The sequence below is a fragment of the Ovis canadensis genome, chromosome 16, assembly GCF_042477335.2.
Source record: "Ovis canadensis isolate MfBH-ARS-UI-01 breed Bighorn chromosome 16, ARS-UI_OviCan_v2, whole genome shotgun sequence".
NCBI classification, from domain to species: Eukaryota; Metazoa; Chordata; class Mammalia; order Artiodactyla; family Bovidae; genus Ovis; species Ovis canadensis.
The window spans coordinates 20,869,741-20,886,972 of NC_091260.1; the positions used below are offsets into that span (position 1 = coordinate 20,869,741).

At 42.5% G+C, this 17,232-nt stretch overlaps 1 protein-coding gene across 5 annotated transcripts in view; it reads right to left on the bottom strand.

Annotated features, from left to right (window-relative positions):
* The window catches only part of ARHGEF28 (Rho guanine nucleotide exchange factor 28), a 346,403-nt gene that overhangs the window by 188,952 nt on the left and 140,219 nt on the right, over positions 1–17,232 (bottom strand). For all 5 annotated transcript variants that reach the window (XM_069556181.1, XM_069556182.1, XM_069556185.1 and 2 more), the window contains exon 4: positions 15,687–15,980. In XM_069556181.1, coding sequence (XP_069412282.1) covers positions 15,687–15,980 — 294 coding nt within the window. The remainder of the gene's footprint in view (positions 1–15,686; positions 15,981–17,232) is intronic.

The following is a 17,232-nucleotide window of genomic DNA, read 5'->3' on the forward strand; positions in this document are numbered from 1 at the left end:
GACCAGCTTGCTTGTTACTAAAGGAGGGTGCTTTTGTAGACTCTTCACTCCAAACTCGGGGCCATGATCCCACGAGGTCTGACTGTGCTTCTAAGGTAGCAGGAAATTCAGGTTGGAAGAATGAAAAATAAATTATCATGCACTTAGGAACTCATGTGCACTGCTAGAGGAAATGTGAATTGGCACACCCACTTTGGAAAACACAGTGGCATAATCTAATAAATTTGAAGACACTAATATTGTATGGCTAAGCAATTCCACTTCTGTGTTTAAACCCCAGTGAGGACTGTGCTTTGTATACACCAGGAAGCATGAATAAAAATGTAAATGATCAATAATAGAAGTGTTCTTAATGTCCATCCATAATAGGATAAGTTACAGCATGCTGCTGCTGCTAAGTTGCTTCAGTCGTGTCTGACTCTGTGCGACCCCATAGACGGCAGCCCACCAGGCTCCCCCGTCCCTGGGATCCTCCAGGCAAGAATACTGGAGTGGGTTGCCATTTCCTTCTCCAATGCATGAAAGTAAAAAGTGAAAGTGAAGTCGTTCAGTCATTACAGTATAATTAAACACTAATATTCTAACAATAAAAATGAATTGCATGCTAATAGAGAAGAAACTAAGAAACATAATGCTGAGGGGGGAAGTCACAAAAGAATACACAGAATAAGTATTAATTAATATGAAGTTTTTTTTTAAGTGAAAACTAAACTTTATATTATATACCAATACGTGGGTGGTAAAACTATGAGAAAAAATAAGACAACGGTTACCTAATAACACCTCTGAGGGTAAAGAGATGAATGTGGCTAGGACAGAATGAGGGGCACTGGTATTACTGGGGTTCAGTGATGTCTGTAGGGCTCTTCTTCTCTCTCCCCATTCACCCACATAGCTGTGTTCAGGGCCATCCTCAGAACAATTAAAATTCTGGGGCTGGGCTCAAGCAGCCATCTCTTCTAAAGATTCCAAAGGGATCCTATAATCATTCAAAGCCAGAGCTGAGATCTGCTACTTTAAATAAATATCTGGTAAACAAAATCCAGATCTATGCCTCCCATTTATACCACTGTCTTCCTGATCACCTCTGGGAGGGAAATCCAAAAAAGAGGGGATATATGCATACATATGGCTGATTCACTTTGCTATACAGCAGAAAATAACATAACATTGTAAAGCAACTATACTCCAATGAAAAAAAATTTTTAAGGGTTCATTAACTAAAACATTTCACCAATGAATGAGACCGAAAAATACTTCTGACTTTTACAAGCTATTTGCAACCTACATCACTTGCTCCTACACCATGATACAGCCTTAAACATTAAGCAAAATATTAAGCCTGTGGTGGGGACAATAATCTAGGAGCAAATATTTTTGAACAAGTCCTTCCTCTGTGTAGGGTTCAGAACCTACTGTGTAGGTTCTCTCTTTTCTAGAGTTTACCAATGTTTCATAACTCCTGAGGAGAGCCACTAAAATGCATTCAATCCTATAAGCTTATGAACAAAATATATTTTTTAATTCACATAAATCCTATCAATTAAAATAAGTTCTACTCTGGTTTCCAAAGCCACATATATATTCACGGAGGTTTCAATTTGTGCATCTGAGTCACTGAGCAGACAAACATTGAATCAAAAGACTACCATACGCCAGGACCCATGGACATAAAGCAGGAGCATATAGCCAGCCCATTTTAGTTTGCAATAAAATAAATATCTTGCCCATGAAATCCTATCTGGTAACTACAGCTCTAGGAAAGTGTGAACAGAAATAAGTAAACTATCTGACCTACAAGGTTAATTACAGGTTAATCAACCTACATCATGTATCACAATTTGAAAATGTATAGATGTTTATAAAATGATGAGCACAAAAAGAATAAAAAAACTATTAGCAAAAATTACCCGGAGAGCAGCACACACAATCTCAGATATTTTTCAGGACTCTCAACGAGAAAGGGAGGAGAGATGGTATATTAAGGCATCTTCCATTTGGGGAGTCTAATCAGGGCTTTGGTGTGTGTGTAAACAAACCCACCTTCCACACAGAAGATCGGAGCTGAGTGAGTCTAGGATAGGAACTGCAAATGTAAACACACTCATGGGAAAGATACGGAAACACGACGTCCCATGGAGCACAATACCAACATGGCAGGCATGGTGGGATTATAAAGCCGAAAGGTAGAAGAGGACTAAAAAGGCATAATGGCAGGTGTAGCTTCCCAAAACATCTGCTCTGCATCAGACACATTTGAGATACTCAGATCATAACAATCCCTGACTGAAAATCTGGGAAAACACCAACCACACACACAGTCATTCCAGAAAATTCACATTTTGATATTCAGTCCTGGAACGCACTTCATAGATTTTGTATCTCATAGAGGTTGACTATATCTACGTTGTGGAACTAGTACTAAACCAGCTGAAACACTAAGACATCCTTATAGAACTCACAAATGGCAATCCAGTGTCTGGCTTTCCCAATCTGGGGACATTCCCAGACTGCCTTGCACAATATGGGTACCGACACAAGATATGAAGACCAGACACAGCACTGTCCAGTGCAAAGGGATCGGATTAGAGATCCCTACAGTGACGCAGCCCTGGGAAGACCACTGAATTCTCCAATCTTAAGTTGCTTCACCTGTAAAAGGAAAGGACTATCTGCTCAGTCTTGTATCCAAGATTGTCAGGGGGCTATAACGAAAATAACATATGAGACAGGGTTCTCTAGAACTAAGAAAGCCCATATCGGGGCACTTACCAGACATATATATTTGTCTGGTCTTTTTAATACAAAAATACAATAAACACTCGCTAAATAGATCTATGTATATTCGAAAGCAGTCTCCCTCTGCTTATAATTAAACATCATAATTTAAGGGAACCAGTTATCTGCTTAAGAGGCACTATAATCACATCAGTGTAAGACGCCAGATGTGCCATTAAGACAAACGTGCGTCAATGCCATGGCTTGGGCAGCAGGCGGTTATCAGGTGCCATAAGCAGTAATTATGTCATACTTGTTTTTCCAACCTGTGCAACAGACTCTTTACATTTGTTAATATTTCTTCAAGGCTCTGATTTCCATCTTCCATTCATTCACTCACTTGATATTCGTTGACAGCCTACGATGCACTGGGCATTCTTCTGCTCTCCCCTCACACCCCAGGGGAGCCTCTGGAATCCCCAGGCACCCTTCCAAGTGACCCTCCAGGAACCCTGTTCTGTTTGGAAGACAAATGAAAATACACCACAATCTAATTCTATTATTGACAAGAAGGAAAAGCACAGACTCATCATATCTTAGAAATGGCCTCTGGAAGTTTGCATTGAGATTCTGAATTTAAACACAACCAGGAAACTGGCCACACATCTGCCTTGCCCTGGAAGCCACAGATCCAAGCCCGCATGGAGAAATATTTAATTTGGTGGCTATGAGCTGCAACTTTAGTGGGAGATCATATCCCCTCCTTCAGCACAGGGGCACACTTAGGAAAGGATATTCTGGTGAGAGAAGGAGAAGATAAATGGGGTAACCCAAACAGAATACTAATATATAAGTCTACCTGGGATGAGCGTGAGGATGGAAGGTCGGAAAAAGTTACTTAGAAGTCTAGATGGCAGCTGTTAGGCATGAATGTGAATCAGTCACCACATCTACTTTTATCTCATCCTTGCTAGGTGCCAATGACTACAAGGACTTTACACTTCTTGTTTCCCTCTAACATTTATTATGCAATTCACATGTGTTATATTTCATCTCATCAACTCCTGACTAGCACTGGACAAGGTAGGGGTAGAAACAGAAGCTTGACACAATTATGCAATTGCCCAAACTCACTCAGGTAGTAAATGGAGCATCAAGAATCTGAACCCAGATTCTTCCACTTCTAAAACTCAAGTTCCTAACTATTATGCTTCCCACTGTTGCAGTCCAGACACTCAGTCCAGCCCAACTCTTTGCGACCCCATGCACTGCAGCACGCCACGCTTCTCTGTCCTTCAGTATCTCCCAGAGTTTACTCAAACTCATGTCCATTGAGTCAGGGATGCCATCCAACCATCTCATCCTCTGTCTCCCACTTCTCCTCCTGCCCTCAGTCTTTCCCAGAATCAGGGTCTTTTCCAATGAGTTGGCTCTTCAGCAAAGATAATGAGATAAAAGAAGACAAACCCAAGAAAAGGAGAGCAGAAAGACAGAACCTGAATACATCAACAGATTGAGAGTGGGGAAGAGCAAGCAGCAGGAAACTAAACCTCACCAACCCTAAGAGCTCAGGCAGGCACCCCGCTCTCCAGAAGGTCATCTGTCTCCACACACAAGTGCGTGTGCACACACCCACGCTCTCATGACAAATCTGCAAAACAAAAGCTGCTACAGATCCAGGTATGGGGAAGAGCAAGTGGGCATGTAGGAATCACTCTGAAACAAAACCTGGGGTAGAAAGACAGAAGACTTGAGGGCTGTACAGACTTGTGTCCACATCATGACCCATATTTGAAAGAATCAAGACAAGGCCTTGTAAAGTTCACCGGGGCCCAGCAAAGGGGCCACTGTTCCAGGACACAGGTTTGACCACTTCCCTAAGACCATCCGACCACTTCCAGCGTGTTGCCCGCCCCCCATGCCAGGCCTCACCCACCCATCTTCAACGATCAGCCTTTTTACCTCCAAGCATTTAGAAGTTTTTAACCAATATTTGATTTCATTTTTAAATAAAGTAGTACAAGGAAAGTTAAAAGTGAAAGTATTAGTTGCTCAGTCGTGTCCAACTCTTTGTGACTCCTTGGACTGTAACCTGCCAGGTTCTTCTTCCCATGGGATTCTCTAGATAAGAATACTGGAGTGGGTAGCCATTCCCTTCTCCAAGGGATCTTCCTGACCCAGGGATCAAACCAGGTCTCCTGGATTGCAGGCAGATTCTTTAATGTCTAAGCCAAAAAGTTGCCAGTATTCAAATTCCATTAAAGAAATCTATGAAAACAGTAAAAAGTTTAACTTTTTTTACTCAAGATTTAGAGAATACTTGGCTACAATCATTTTCAAATTCACTTTCAGTCCCCCGTGTGCAACCCCAAACTGGCCCACACATTTGAAGGGTTCCCAAAAGAGAAATGCCAGAAATGAAACACTGCCACCCCAGAGATGAATTTCAAAACCTTCCACTGCCTTGAATCCTTTGGGAAGCACAGTAGGGATGGGCGTTTGAAAATAAAAGCTTCCACTTGCATTGTTTTTTCCTTGAAAATTTTGAGAGTAGGAGAAAATGACCAGAAAATAACCTGAAGAGAATCTTATTCTGTATATTGCAGGAGTGAGAATAAATATATCATTCTCTACTCTAGTCTCAGGGCCACTGGTGTCCTGTAGGAAGCTTCATTTTTAAGGAAAAGTTTAATTTAAGCTGCTTTTTCTTCTTTAAAATACAGTGCCTTAAACACCGTGCTTAATAAGAGTTGTGCTTGCTGCTGCTGCTAAGTCGCTTCAGTCGTGTCCGACTCTGTGCGACCCCAAAGACGGCAGCCCACCAGGCTCCCCCGTCCCTGGGATTCTCCAGGCAAGAACACTGGAGTGGGTTGCCATTTCCTTCTCCAAAGAGTTGTGCTTAGTAAGGGCTTAATAAGAATGTGCTTAATAAGTGTTGACTGACTCAACTGCAGGAAAAGTCCAAATGACTCAAAGAGGGAAGAGGGCCTTTCTTTAAGAGGTCAATTCTGTGTTACATTCTTTACTGCCAAAAAATTTATTCTTTAAAAATGACAAGCTAAAGAAAAAAAAAGAGAGATGAAAGGCAGAGGAACCACTTTTAGGTTAAGGGTTTTAAAAAAATGATGTACATTTGTGTGCATGTGCATAGCTAAGTATTATGGAACAATTTTACCCATTTACCCTAGGACCTGTCTTAAAGATCATTCTCTCCACCACTAGCAGTTGTCCAGTGTGTTACCTCAGCAACTGAAGGAATATAATACCAGATTTAAATGTCAGAAGAGAAAGTGTGGAGATGTCTGTTGCACCAGGTACTATCAGAGACACCAGAAGGCTAGAAAGTAATGCTGAGTGTATACACAACTGCTTGAAAAATGTCAAGATTTCCGGGAAAAACATATATCCCAGAACTAGTCAACACCCATAATGCATTAATTTTAAAACCCTTCCAATTTTGTTTTTTAAACCTAAAAACTTGTATTTTGTGATAAATTTGTCCTTTATAGGTTTCCTGCCCACTGGTAGGACATCAGCTGATGTTATCTCAAACTTTCTGTCCAGGACAAAGCTTTACGGCAGAAAGACAAGCTGACATTTCACAATGTCTGTGGGACAGCAAGCAAGCCTTCTAATTCATCCCCTTTACTAATAAAACCTGGTACCCAGGTGGCGGCCCACCAACAGGGCCTTGCTCCTGAGCCTCACTTTATTTTCTTTCAATTTCTAGAGCTGGCAGACTGTATTCAAACACTAAACAAGCTCTGTTTCAAGTGTTAAACATCTTGCCTCTTACTGGTTACAGATCTCTTTCTTCTATTCAAGGAAAGATAAACAGATAACTCCCTCTGTCAAACACCGCTGGCCCTCAAATTCCCTTTTCTTGTTGCCTAGAAAGAGGGGATGTTCCGGGTATGTGGCTTGAAGCAAGATGTAGGTGTCACAGAAAATTGGCAGTTCCCACTGAGTCTTTCATAATGAACTGCTAATTCTCGCTTAACAGCATTTCCTGCAGATAAGCAATATTATACGATGGTTCTTTAAACTCCTTAAAGAACACTAAACAATTCAGACACGTGTGGCAGTGGTAGAGAACCCGCTCACCAGTGCAGGAGGTGGGGGTTCATCCCTGGGTCAGGAAGATCCCCTGGAGAAGGAAATGGCAACCCACTCCAGTATTCTTGCCTAGGAAATTCCATGGACAGAAGGAGCCTGGTGGGCTACTGTCCATGAGGTTGCAAAAGAGTCAGACATGACTGAGCAGCAGCAACAATGGTTGCTGAATAACCCCTACTCTATTATAAATTTTTTCCTAAGCCCTTCTGGTTGTCTGCATTTCTTTTCCTTTTATCCCCCATTAAGTTGTAAAATAGAGAAAAACAAACATTCTCCTTCAAAGGGAATTTATAAAGACACTATTAATAAGGCAGAGCATCATGCTAACCACTCTGCTTAGTAACAGCAGTACCTCACCATTAAACTTATGGCCCCACTGAGGCTTCCACTTCTCCTTTAAGTCACCATTCACTACAGTATGACTTGTTTTCACACAGACAGATACTATTAGGTTGGCCAAAAAGTTCACTTGTAAACTTACAGGAAATACCCAAATGAATTTTTGGCCAACCCAATACTTGGCCCGGCCCTTGCAACAGGTATTCTGCAACCAACGTACCATTTCTCTAACTTCTAGATTTAAGTTTAAGTCTGTTCTGTTTACTATAACTCCACTGGTGGTGTAACTCCACTCGCAAGGAAAGGTACATACTGTTGATCTGATCTTTGGAATTAATTAAAATAATAGTCTTTGGAATTATTATTAAAACAAAAAAATTCCCTGAGCCACTGTTAGTGGGTCCTACCCATTTCATCCATTGCTTTTCTTTGGAGACAGCTCTCCAGCCAACCATAAAATTACAGAATGAGAAACCAGCTCTCAAAATACATTGGCTATGTTTATACCCAAGACAGCCATGCAAAAAAAAAGCTGCAAAGGCTCAATCAGCTCACCCTGAAAACTTCTTCCACTTATAGAATCAGCTGTAAAGGTAGGGACAAAGTTTAACTCTTTAAACTTAATAAAGCAGTCTCACATATTTTCTTGGCTTCATTAAAAATTTTAATGTATATGTCCTACAGATTCAATTCATGGTGCCACCCTTCTTAAATGTTCCTACCACAGGAAAAAAAAGAGAAATGGTAATTATGTGATGAGAAGTAGGTGTTAATGCTATAGTGGTAACCACCTGCAATATATCAATGCATCTAATCAATATGTGTACACATCAAACATATCTAACAATATATGTCAGTTATATCCCAATAGCTGAAAAAACAGGTTGCTATGTTTTCACAATTGGTATAACTGATGAAGAGTTCTTCTCATCCACAGCAAAGAACTTCTGCCTATAAGGAGATCTTTGAACAAATGAAGTACTTTTACCTAGAGACCTGAAGAAAAGTCCAAACTCATTTTTCACAACAATTTACTTTGGCAACAAATGTCTTGAATCTGCAAATTGTTACTACAAATTGATTTGTAAATTATATATATGCTGTGAGAGAGAGTTTTACATGACTTTTTTAAAGTAAATGGGCTTTTCCTTCCTTAAATCAGAATGCACAGGGGACTTTCTTGGTGGTTTGGTGGCTAAGACTTGGCGTTCCCCATGCTGGGGGCCCAGGTGCAATCCCTGGTCAGGGAACAAGATCCTACATGCCACAACTAAAGATCCCACATGCTGCAATTAAGGCCTGCTGCTACTGCTAAGTCACTTCAGTCGTGTCCGACTCTGTGCGACCCCATAGACGGCAGCCCACCAGGCTCCCCCGTCCCTGGGATTCTCCAGGCAAGAACACTGGAGTGGGTTGCCATTTCCTTCTCCAGTGCATGAAAGTGAAAAGTGAAAGTGAAGTCGCTCAGTTGTGTCCACCTCTTAGCGACCCCATGGACTGTGGCCCACCAGGCTCCTCCATCTATGGGATTTTCCAGGCAAGAGTACTGGAGTGGGGTGCCATTGCCTTCTCCAAACTAAGGCCTGGTACAGCCAAATAAAAAGAAAAAAATGCATACCCAAGACAAGTTCTACTTACCTCCACAGATCAGGAGAGGCGCTATGTTCCCAGGCGCAAGGCCGTCAGTCCTCTGAGACGGCATCTGCAGTCCCTTTGGGATCTTTACTCAAATGGCAGCCTCCCCACTGCTGCCAAGGCTGGTGATGGCAAGTTTGGTATTTGCAGCCATGTCAGGCTGCTGGACACACAAGTGAAAAGAAGTAATTTGAGCAGAAAGGGAAGCCTACAACTCAAGTTATCTGAGCACCAGCAGAATTTTTTTTTTTTAAAGAGTATTTCAAGCCAGTTAACCTTATTGCCAAAAGTATGCCAATCTGAGAAAATATTTCTGTCAAAAAAACAATTTAAAAATCCAGAACAAAAACAAATTAAATGTGAAGTTTTATTGGTTATTATATTACTAAAGTTTTACTATAAATGTGAGGTCCTGAGACCCTGCAGAAGTTTTAATCACAAAAGCTATTTCTCAGAAAGAATGGGTTTAATTTTATGAGACAGAAATTCAATTTTATTTATGGCACCAAATTCAATAAAACACAGGCTATTTCCTTCCCTCAGAGAATAACTGAGCTGCATGATGAGTAATGACGGGTAACATGCAGGGCTAAGGAAAGGCTCTGGCTCGCTTTATAAGACACAACAGCTCAGACTCTGACCCTCCTGTAGGTTCTCGGGCCTCTCTGATAACTCTTATTTAGTGTTTGAAAAGAGAAAAATGATAGATTTATTATAAAATGCAAGGAAATACAGTCGTGCTGCACCGTAAGGCTTGCATCAGACTTATCCATGACAAAATCATTACAGAAATCAATTTTACTCATTCCGTAACATCCTGTGAGTGAGTGCTAAGTCACTTCAGTCATGCCTGACTCTTTGAGACACCAGGCTCCTCTGTCTATGGGATTCTCTGGGCAAGAATACTGAAGTGTGTTGTCATGCCCTCCTCCAGGGGATCTCCCCGACCCAGGGATCGAAACCATGTCTCTGATGTCTCCTGCATTGGCAGATGGGTTCTTCACCACTAGCACCACCTGGGAAGCCCAGCATCCTTTGTACCCCACTAAGAAGCATAAATGCACACAAAAAATTTTAAATAAATGTTAACAGCACAGTATCAAATAGCTTCTGGATAGGTCATAGGAGAAATAGTTACTAGAGGAAGAAATCTGTTTTCCATTCATGATGCCCCTACCATTAACACATGGTTAAACTTCAGTGTGCTACAAGCCACAGTTCACTCCTTACTTTGCTAATATAATTTATCTGTCTCAAAGACAAGCAAGACTAATAAGACATGTGTGCTAAAAAAGCTGCATTGACTTTGCTGAAAACACTGGACAGTATCAAGTACTAATATTTTAATTCTATAATAACTAAAAGAAAATAATTCTTACAATAAAGGACATTTGATCTGCAGACTCTCTGTAATTGTAATATAAAGTCATTCTATTTTCAACGCTTTTTGAGAAATTAATGGCCTTAATGTGAGTAGATTGATGAAAAATAAAAAATAAATTCAAATCACTCTGCTTACAGAGAAAGAAAAGAGAAGCACTGATCACAGAAGATATTCTAAACATCCTGGATCATAACTCTACTACACTGAAGGAGAAGGATCAGAAATGTGACTCAGCAGACTCCTGAACCACCCTCCTCCCATGGAAATGGACAGCTACACACAGAGCAATTCCTACTGAGAGAAATCCAGTAACTACCCCAGTGCCTCCTACACATCAGGCGAAAGAGAAAATACATTGAGATGGGTAGGAAAGGCTGAGACAAACTCTTGCCATTAACCCCATGCCCAGCACAGCACCATACAATCAGAAGGGAACACCCAACTCCCAACTTTTCCCTGAGGATTCAAGGGTTTTCACTGTACATATAACACTCCAACTTTTAAAGCTCCCACCTGAGGGATGGGCCCCCAAAATACCTATCTCTGAAAGCTTATATGACTTATATTAATGAATCTCACAGGACTGTAGCAATCAAAGCAGCAGCTCTAAGATGGGCACATAAGCATCCACCATGGCTGTCCCCCAGGGCTCAGTGTAGAATTAGCAGGCAAGCACACCCAGTCTCTCCCAGGAAGAGATCTGACTGTATATTTTATGAGCTGCTGCCCAGTGGTCTAGCTTCTCATTAGCATGCACTGAGGGGCTGGCTGTGATTCTCCCTGGACCCCAAGGAAGCCAGTTGGCAATTCCTTTATTCCTTTGCTTCAGTCCCACTCCAACAGTAAAGCCAGGTCACCAGCACCTCTCTGAAAGGAACTGCTTTTACAGCTATGACTCAAGCAACAGGTCCCAGATCACCAGGCACCGACAGGCAATGGGGCTTGCATTCACAAGTCCCACAGGATTGTAGTGGATAAAGAAGCAGTTGTTAATGGGTGTGCACATAAGCATTTGCTGCAACAATCCCCCTAGGGTTCTTTACAGAAGAGCAAGCTAAAAACACTCATCTTCCAGTCTTTCCCTGGAAGGGATCTGATTGCATGCTTTCCCAGCTCATGCCTTCTAGTCGCCCTGCGTCTAGGTGCTGACTGAGATCCTCCCCTTTAGGGCATTGACAGGTCTTAGCACATGCTCAACTACTGGGAACTACCAAGAACAAAACAGTAACTTGGACTATCACAAAGATTTAAGAGGCAACCAGGAGCTTAGGCTGGGATGATTGATTAGGCTCATCTACACAAGAGCAGTCTGTCAAGACTGGGAGAGGTGGCTGTTTTATCTGATGCACAGAACACAAAACAGAGTCAAGGGAAATGAAGAAACATAATAATAACATCAAAAAAAAAAGATAAATCTCCAAAAACTAATCTTAATGAAATGGAAGTAAGTGATTTATCTGAGAGAGAGTTCAAAATAACAAAGATACTCAGCAAGGTCAGAACAGTAATGCATGTACAAAATGAGAGTTCAAAAAAAAAAAATGTTTAAAAGGACCAAACAGAATATAACAGAGCTGAAGAATACAACTGACATTTAAACATTCAAGGCTTCAACAGTAAACTAGATCAAGCGGAAGAAAGTATCTGCAAACTAGAAAACAGGAGCGTGGAACTTATCTAATCAGAGGACCAAAAAGAAGAAGGGCTGTCCCTGAACACGGATGTTGTAGAGAAGTTCTATTACAAGTCTCTAGGCTGCAGGCAATGTCACCTCAACTACTATAAACTGTTCTTAGAGAAAGTCTAGAAACTTACTAGAAATTTCAAGGAATTGTTTACAGCACCAAGATTTTATCTTTTGCCTATCTTCATTTATCCAGACCAACTGTAATTTCTTTTTCACATATGTACATACAACCTACTCTCTATACACGGAAATCTGTTCACAAACACACATGAAAGTCAACTTTTACTGAGAATTTAGTATGTTCAGACGTTGTTGTAGAAGCCTTATCATACACTATCTAATTCAACCATGGCAACAAGTCAGTAAGTTTGGGGACTACCATGTCTCATTTTAGAAATTAAAACTGTGGCATCAGAACAAAAATAATTTGCCCAGAAGATCTTACAGCCAGGAGGCAACTGGGCCAGGACTTGGCACTTAATCTTAATGACTGTTACACTAGAAATGTTTTCCAATAAAATACAATGTGTCGCCACATGAAGCAACTGATCCAGTTTTTTTTTTTTTTCAAGAAAAAAAATATAACAATATACATAATATGTACTTACATATCTTGGTGACATAAGAGCATGGTAACTAGTGAGAAGTTCTGAAAGATTTATGTGTTTGTCAAAATGAGTATGCCTTGCAAAATGTAAAGTGAAAGTGAAAGTGAAGCCGAGTCTGACTCTTTGTGACCCATGGACTGTAGCCCACCAAGCTCCTCCATCCATGGGATTCTCCAGGCAAGAATACTGGAGTGGGTTGCCATTTCCTTCTCCAGGGGATCTTCCCGACCCAAGGATTGAACCCAGGTCTCCCACATTGCAGGCAGACGCTTTAACCTCTGCACCACCAGGGAAGCCCCGCAAAATGTAAAGTACACTCCAATATTATTGACAAAATTCATTTTAAAAGCCAAGAGGCTTAAGAAAATGAAGCCCCTTATCCAGAAAACATATATATGCATATGTATAAATATATATACACATATGAATGAGTATATGTATCTACATATATATACATAAATGAATATATGAATATATATATGTGTGTATATACATGTGAATAAAGTTACTTAGCCAGAAAACATTTTTCCCTTCCCTGTATACAGGAGGGTTACAAAAGTGGTATCTAGGATGTGTGACTCCTTAAAGTCTCAGGATATACCCCTCATTCATTCAAGCATTTTTTGAGTGCCTGCTATACGCCAAGCCCTTTGCTAGATCCTGGTGAGCAGAACAGACACCACCAACTCCATCAGGAAGCCCACCCCTTCATTCATATCAGTCAGCTACCACACTGAGTGCAGCACATGGGAGTCGGGCGTTGCTCAGTGATGAACTGGGCTTGCGACTTCTCTAATCCAAGGTCTTAAGAAATAAGAAACACTCTTAAGTGCCCGGGAAAGTTTAAGTACAACCCTGATAAGGATAAGAAATGGAGATTTTCTCTGATTGTGGTGTATGGCATTATGATTCATCTTTAAAAAATCATATCCCTTTTACCTAGAGTAGGGGCTTCCCATAGCTCAGCTGGTAAAGAATCCGCCTGCAATGCAGGAGACTCTGATTCGATTCCTGGGTCGGGAAGATCTGCTGGAGAAGGGACAGGCTACCCACTTCAGTATTCCTGGGCTTTCCTGGTGGCTCAGCTGGTAAAGAACTGTCTGCAATGCAGGAGACCTGGGTTTGATCCCTGGGTCGGGAAGATCCGCTGGAGAAGGGACAGGCTACCCATTCCAGTATTCTGGCCTGGACAACTCCATGGAGTCACAGAGTTGGACACGACTGAGCGACTTTCACTTTCACTTTATCTACAGTAGTGCATTTAATTTTTCACTTTCATGCATTGGAGAAGGAAATGGCAACCCACTCCAGTGTTCTTGCCTAGAGAATCCCAGGGATGGGGGAGCCTGGTGGGCTGCCATCTATGGGGTCACACAGGGTCGGACACGACTGAAGCAACTTAGCAGCAGCAGCAGCAATGCATTTAATCTATCCATGACTGAATTTAAACCAACCTATAACCTGTAACCATCTGGAAGCAGAAATTCTTAAAAACAGTATTATCCAACCACAAAGCTAAAGGCATGGGAAGAACACAGAAAAACATCACTAGTATATGTTTTGTTGAATAAATACAGATTGATATTTCTACCTCCAATAAAATGTCATCTGTAATCGCCAAGAAGGCAATGGCACCCCACTCCAGTACTCTTGCCTGGAAAATCCCATGGACGGAGGAGCCTGGTAGGCTGCAGTCCATGGGGTCGCGAAGAGTCGGACACGACTGAGTGACTGCACTTTCACTTTTCACTTTCATGCATTGGAGAAGGAAATGGCAACCCACTCCAGTGTTCTTGCCTGGAGAATCCCAGGGACGGGGGAGCCTGGTGGGCTGCCGTCTATGGGGTCGCACAGAGTCGGACATGACTGAAGCGACTTAGCAGCAACCAACTACTGAACAGTGTAGCCTCATGCATGGTACAGGCTTATAATATGTCAGGAAGCATTTAACAGGAGGCTTCCTATGTGCTGTTTTGGATCTGTCAGGAATTCTCTGTTCCTTATTAATTCCTGAATATTCAGGAATTAAGAGGAGGGGCAAGCCTCTCCTGGGACTGAGGAATCCAGGCATTTCCTTCATCAGTTTTTCTATGATAAGTACCCTCTTCCTTTTTATGAACCATATGGTAAAAGTGGTTATTTACAACTCTCTCTTTCATATGGATGATCTCATGTTTTCTTGATAACTTATAAGTTTTGATTTTATCTCTGCTGAAAATGGCTATCTTGTAAGACAGTATAAATACTTATACAATGTTGAATAAAACAGCTTTGCTCCATCAGAGCTCTGGTCCCCATGTCTTTCTTTCTTTCTCTCTCTCTCTCTCTCTCTCTCTCTCTCTCTCCTTCTCTCTCTCCCTCTCTTTTTTCAGGCTGATCCCCTGGAGCGCAGAGGCTCTCTGATTTCACTTTCCTGCCCGGGCTAAGACCCTCTCGAGAAGGTGCTCTGCACCTTCACTCCATCAAGAGGGCGCCTGAGGCCTTTGTGAACAGAGCAAGCCCCGTGCAGGGGCTTTATTGGCTTTCTGTGTAAACCAAGGAACATCAGCCTCTTTCTCTCCTTTACTTCCTTATTGTCAACTCTGGACCAACAGGTTCCGGTCCATTAAAGGACCTCAACAATAATACATCTATATTTCTGTTCACATTGGCTGCAAATGGTTTTAAGAGTCTATTTAATGATATTAAGACTCTATGCAGTCTCTCAGAAAAGAAGGGGCATCCAGAAGTAAGTCCAAAAGTTAACATAAATATAGTAAATATGAGTGTTCTCAGTGACACTGACATTTTTGAAGGTGTCAATGCATTAGCTAACTTCCGGCACAGCCACGTTTCTCAGCGTTCCACAAGTAGGCTGCATGTTCGTCCTTGCTCAATGACTCTCCCTGTTTGAAAGAGGGCACCAATATCCTCTTGTCACAGCAAGAAAACATGCCAAGGGAAGTGGAAGCATGGCTCAAACCTGCCACAAAGAAACAGTCTTCCCCTCCTTGAGGTAAAGTTCTTCGCCTCCTAGAATACAGCCTCACCAGCCCAGAGACGAGCAGCTCAGGACATCAGAGAGCCCAGCTTGACCAGGGAAAGGCTCGGGTCAAAAGTGGGCAGGAAAACCCATCCAGATAAACAGATAACAAATCGCAGAGCACCTTGTGAACTTCACATAGAGAGGAGACACCTGAATTTTCTGGTAAGGACTCACCTTCCAGTGAAGAATTCCCCAAGACAGTCCACCCCAGAGGCAACTCCAGATGAGTCAGGGCCAGCACGAGCTCCTCGTCCAGAGCAGGCAACTCCCCCGCCGTCAGGGCAAACGGGGTCAGCAAGGTCTGGTGGCTGCTGGCGGTGAGGCGATCGGCCTGGGTGACCAGCAGACGAGCCAGCCTACAGGCCATGTTGTCCACGTAGGTCACGGAGTCAGAACCCATGGTCACCGGGGAGTAACCTTCTGAGCAGAGGCACACAGACACGGTGACTGTCTCCTGAAGCCCATGGCCTGGACAACAAGACAGTGAACAGTTCACCCTGAGGCCGCTGAAGATGCACTTCCAGTGTCCAAAGCGAGAGGCCGAGCATACACACCACACGCTCAGAAGAGTAAGGCGGACAGGAAACGCGGCCAGTCAGCTTTAAACGCTGCCAAGCCGGTGGGTCCAAATGAACACTGACCCCATCTTCTTCCACGGACTCCAATTCCAAGCTAACTTTTATGAGCTCTGACCATTTTAGTGGCTGTTCTCTTGTCACTATTTCGCTGGTAGCTCAGTTGGTAAAGAATCTGCCTGCAATGCGGGAGACCCAGATTCGATCCCTGCGTGGGGAAGATCCCCTGGAGAAGGAAATGGCAAACCATTCCAGAATCCTTGCCTGGAAAATCCCATAGACAAAGGAGCCTGGTGGGCTGCAGTTAGTTCATGGGGTCGTAAAGAGTCAGGCACAACTGAGCAACTAACACTCACACTCCTATCACTACCACTGCTGTTTGGCACAACTTCACCATGTACTTCAACCCAACCGTCAAATTCAAGTTTGTTGTCTTAGAGACCTTTGTCCATTTCTGTTCTGGCATTTCCTTCTGAGTCACACGTTTTTTATATATTTATTTAGGTGATCATTTTATAAGGCAGCACCATAAAGTTACACAAGTTTACCCTAATTCCTCAGCGTTCTTTTGAACGCCGAGTAGGGTGGGTAAACGCTAATCCACAGAAACATTAAAGATAATGTTCACTGCCCCACCGTCACTTCTGAGAGCAGCATCTCTGTTCTGTAGCTGTTCTTAATGCCTCTGCTATTGGGTGGCTACCTAACCCTGCTGCTTCTCCCTCCTCCTCACATTCTCCCTTGACTTTGCCAAGGTTGGGAACTTCTCCCCAGGTATGTTTTTATGTTGTCCTTGGCAGAATTTCCAGGAGTTACTGCCATCTAACTTCTGTGACTATGATCATTGTAGCTGGAGAGATTTAGCCACCACTGACCCCCAAGCAAACGACTAACGGGCTCAGGTCATCCTTGTTCTGCCTTATATTCTCCAGAGCCTTTCCCCAGGAGCCATGCTGCCAGGCTTCAAGGAACAAGAGCACCCTGGGCTTACCAGGCAGGAACTACTGCCATTTTCTCATCACTGTCTCTTTAAAGTGGCCCAGCAGTACAAACACAGAACGCAGCTCCCGCCACCAGACTAAATGTGTCCAGTATATACTATGGAAATCCGTTGTACATACTTCAGAAAGGTACCCTTGCGAAGC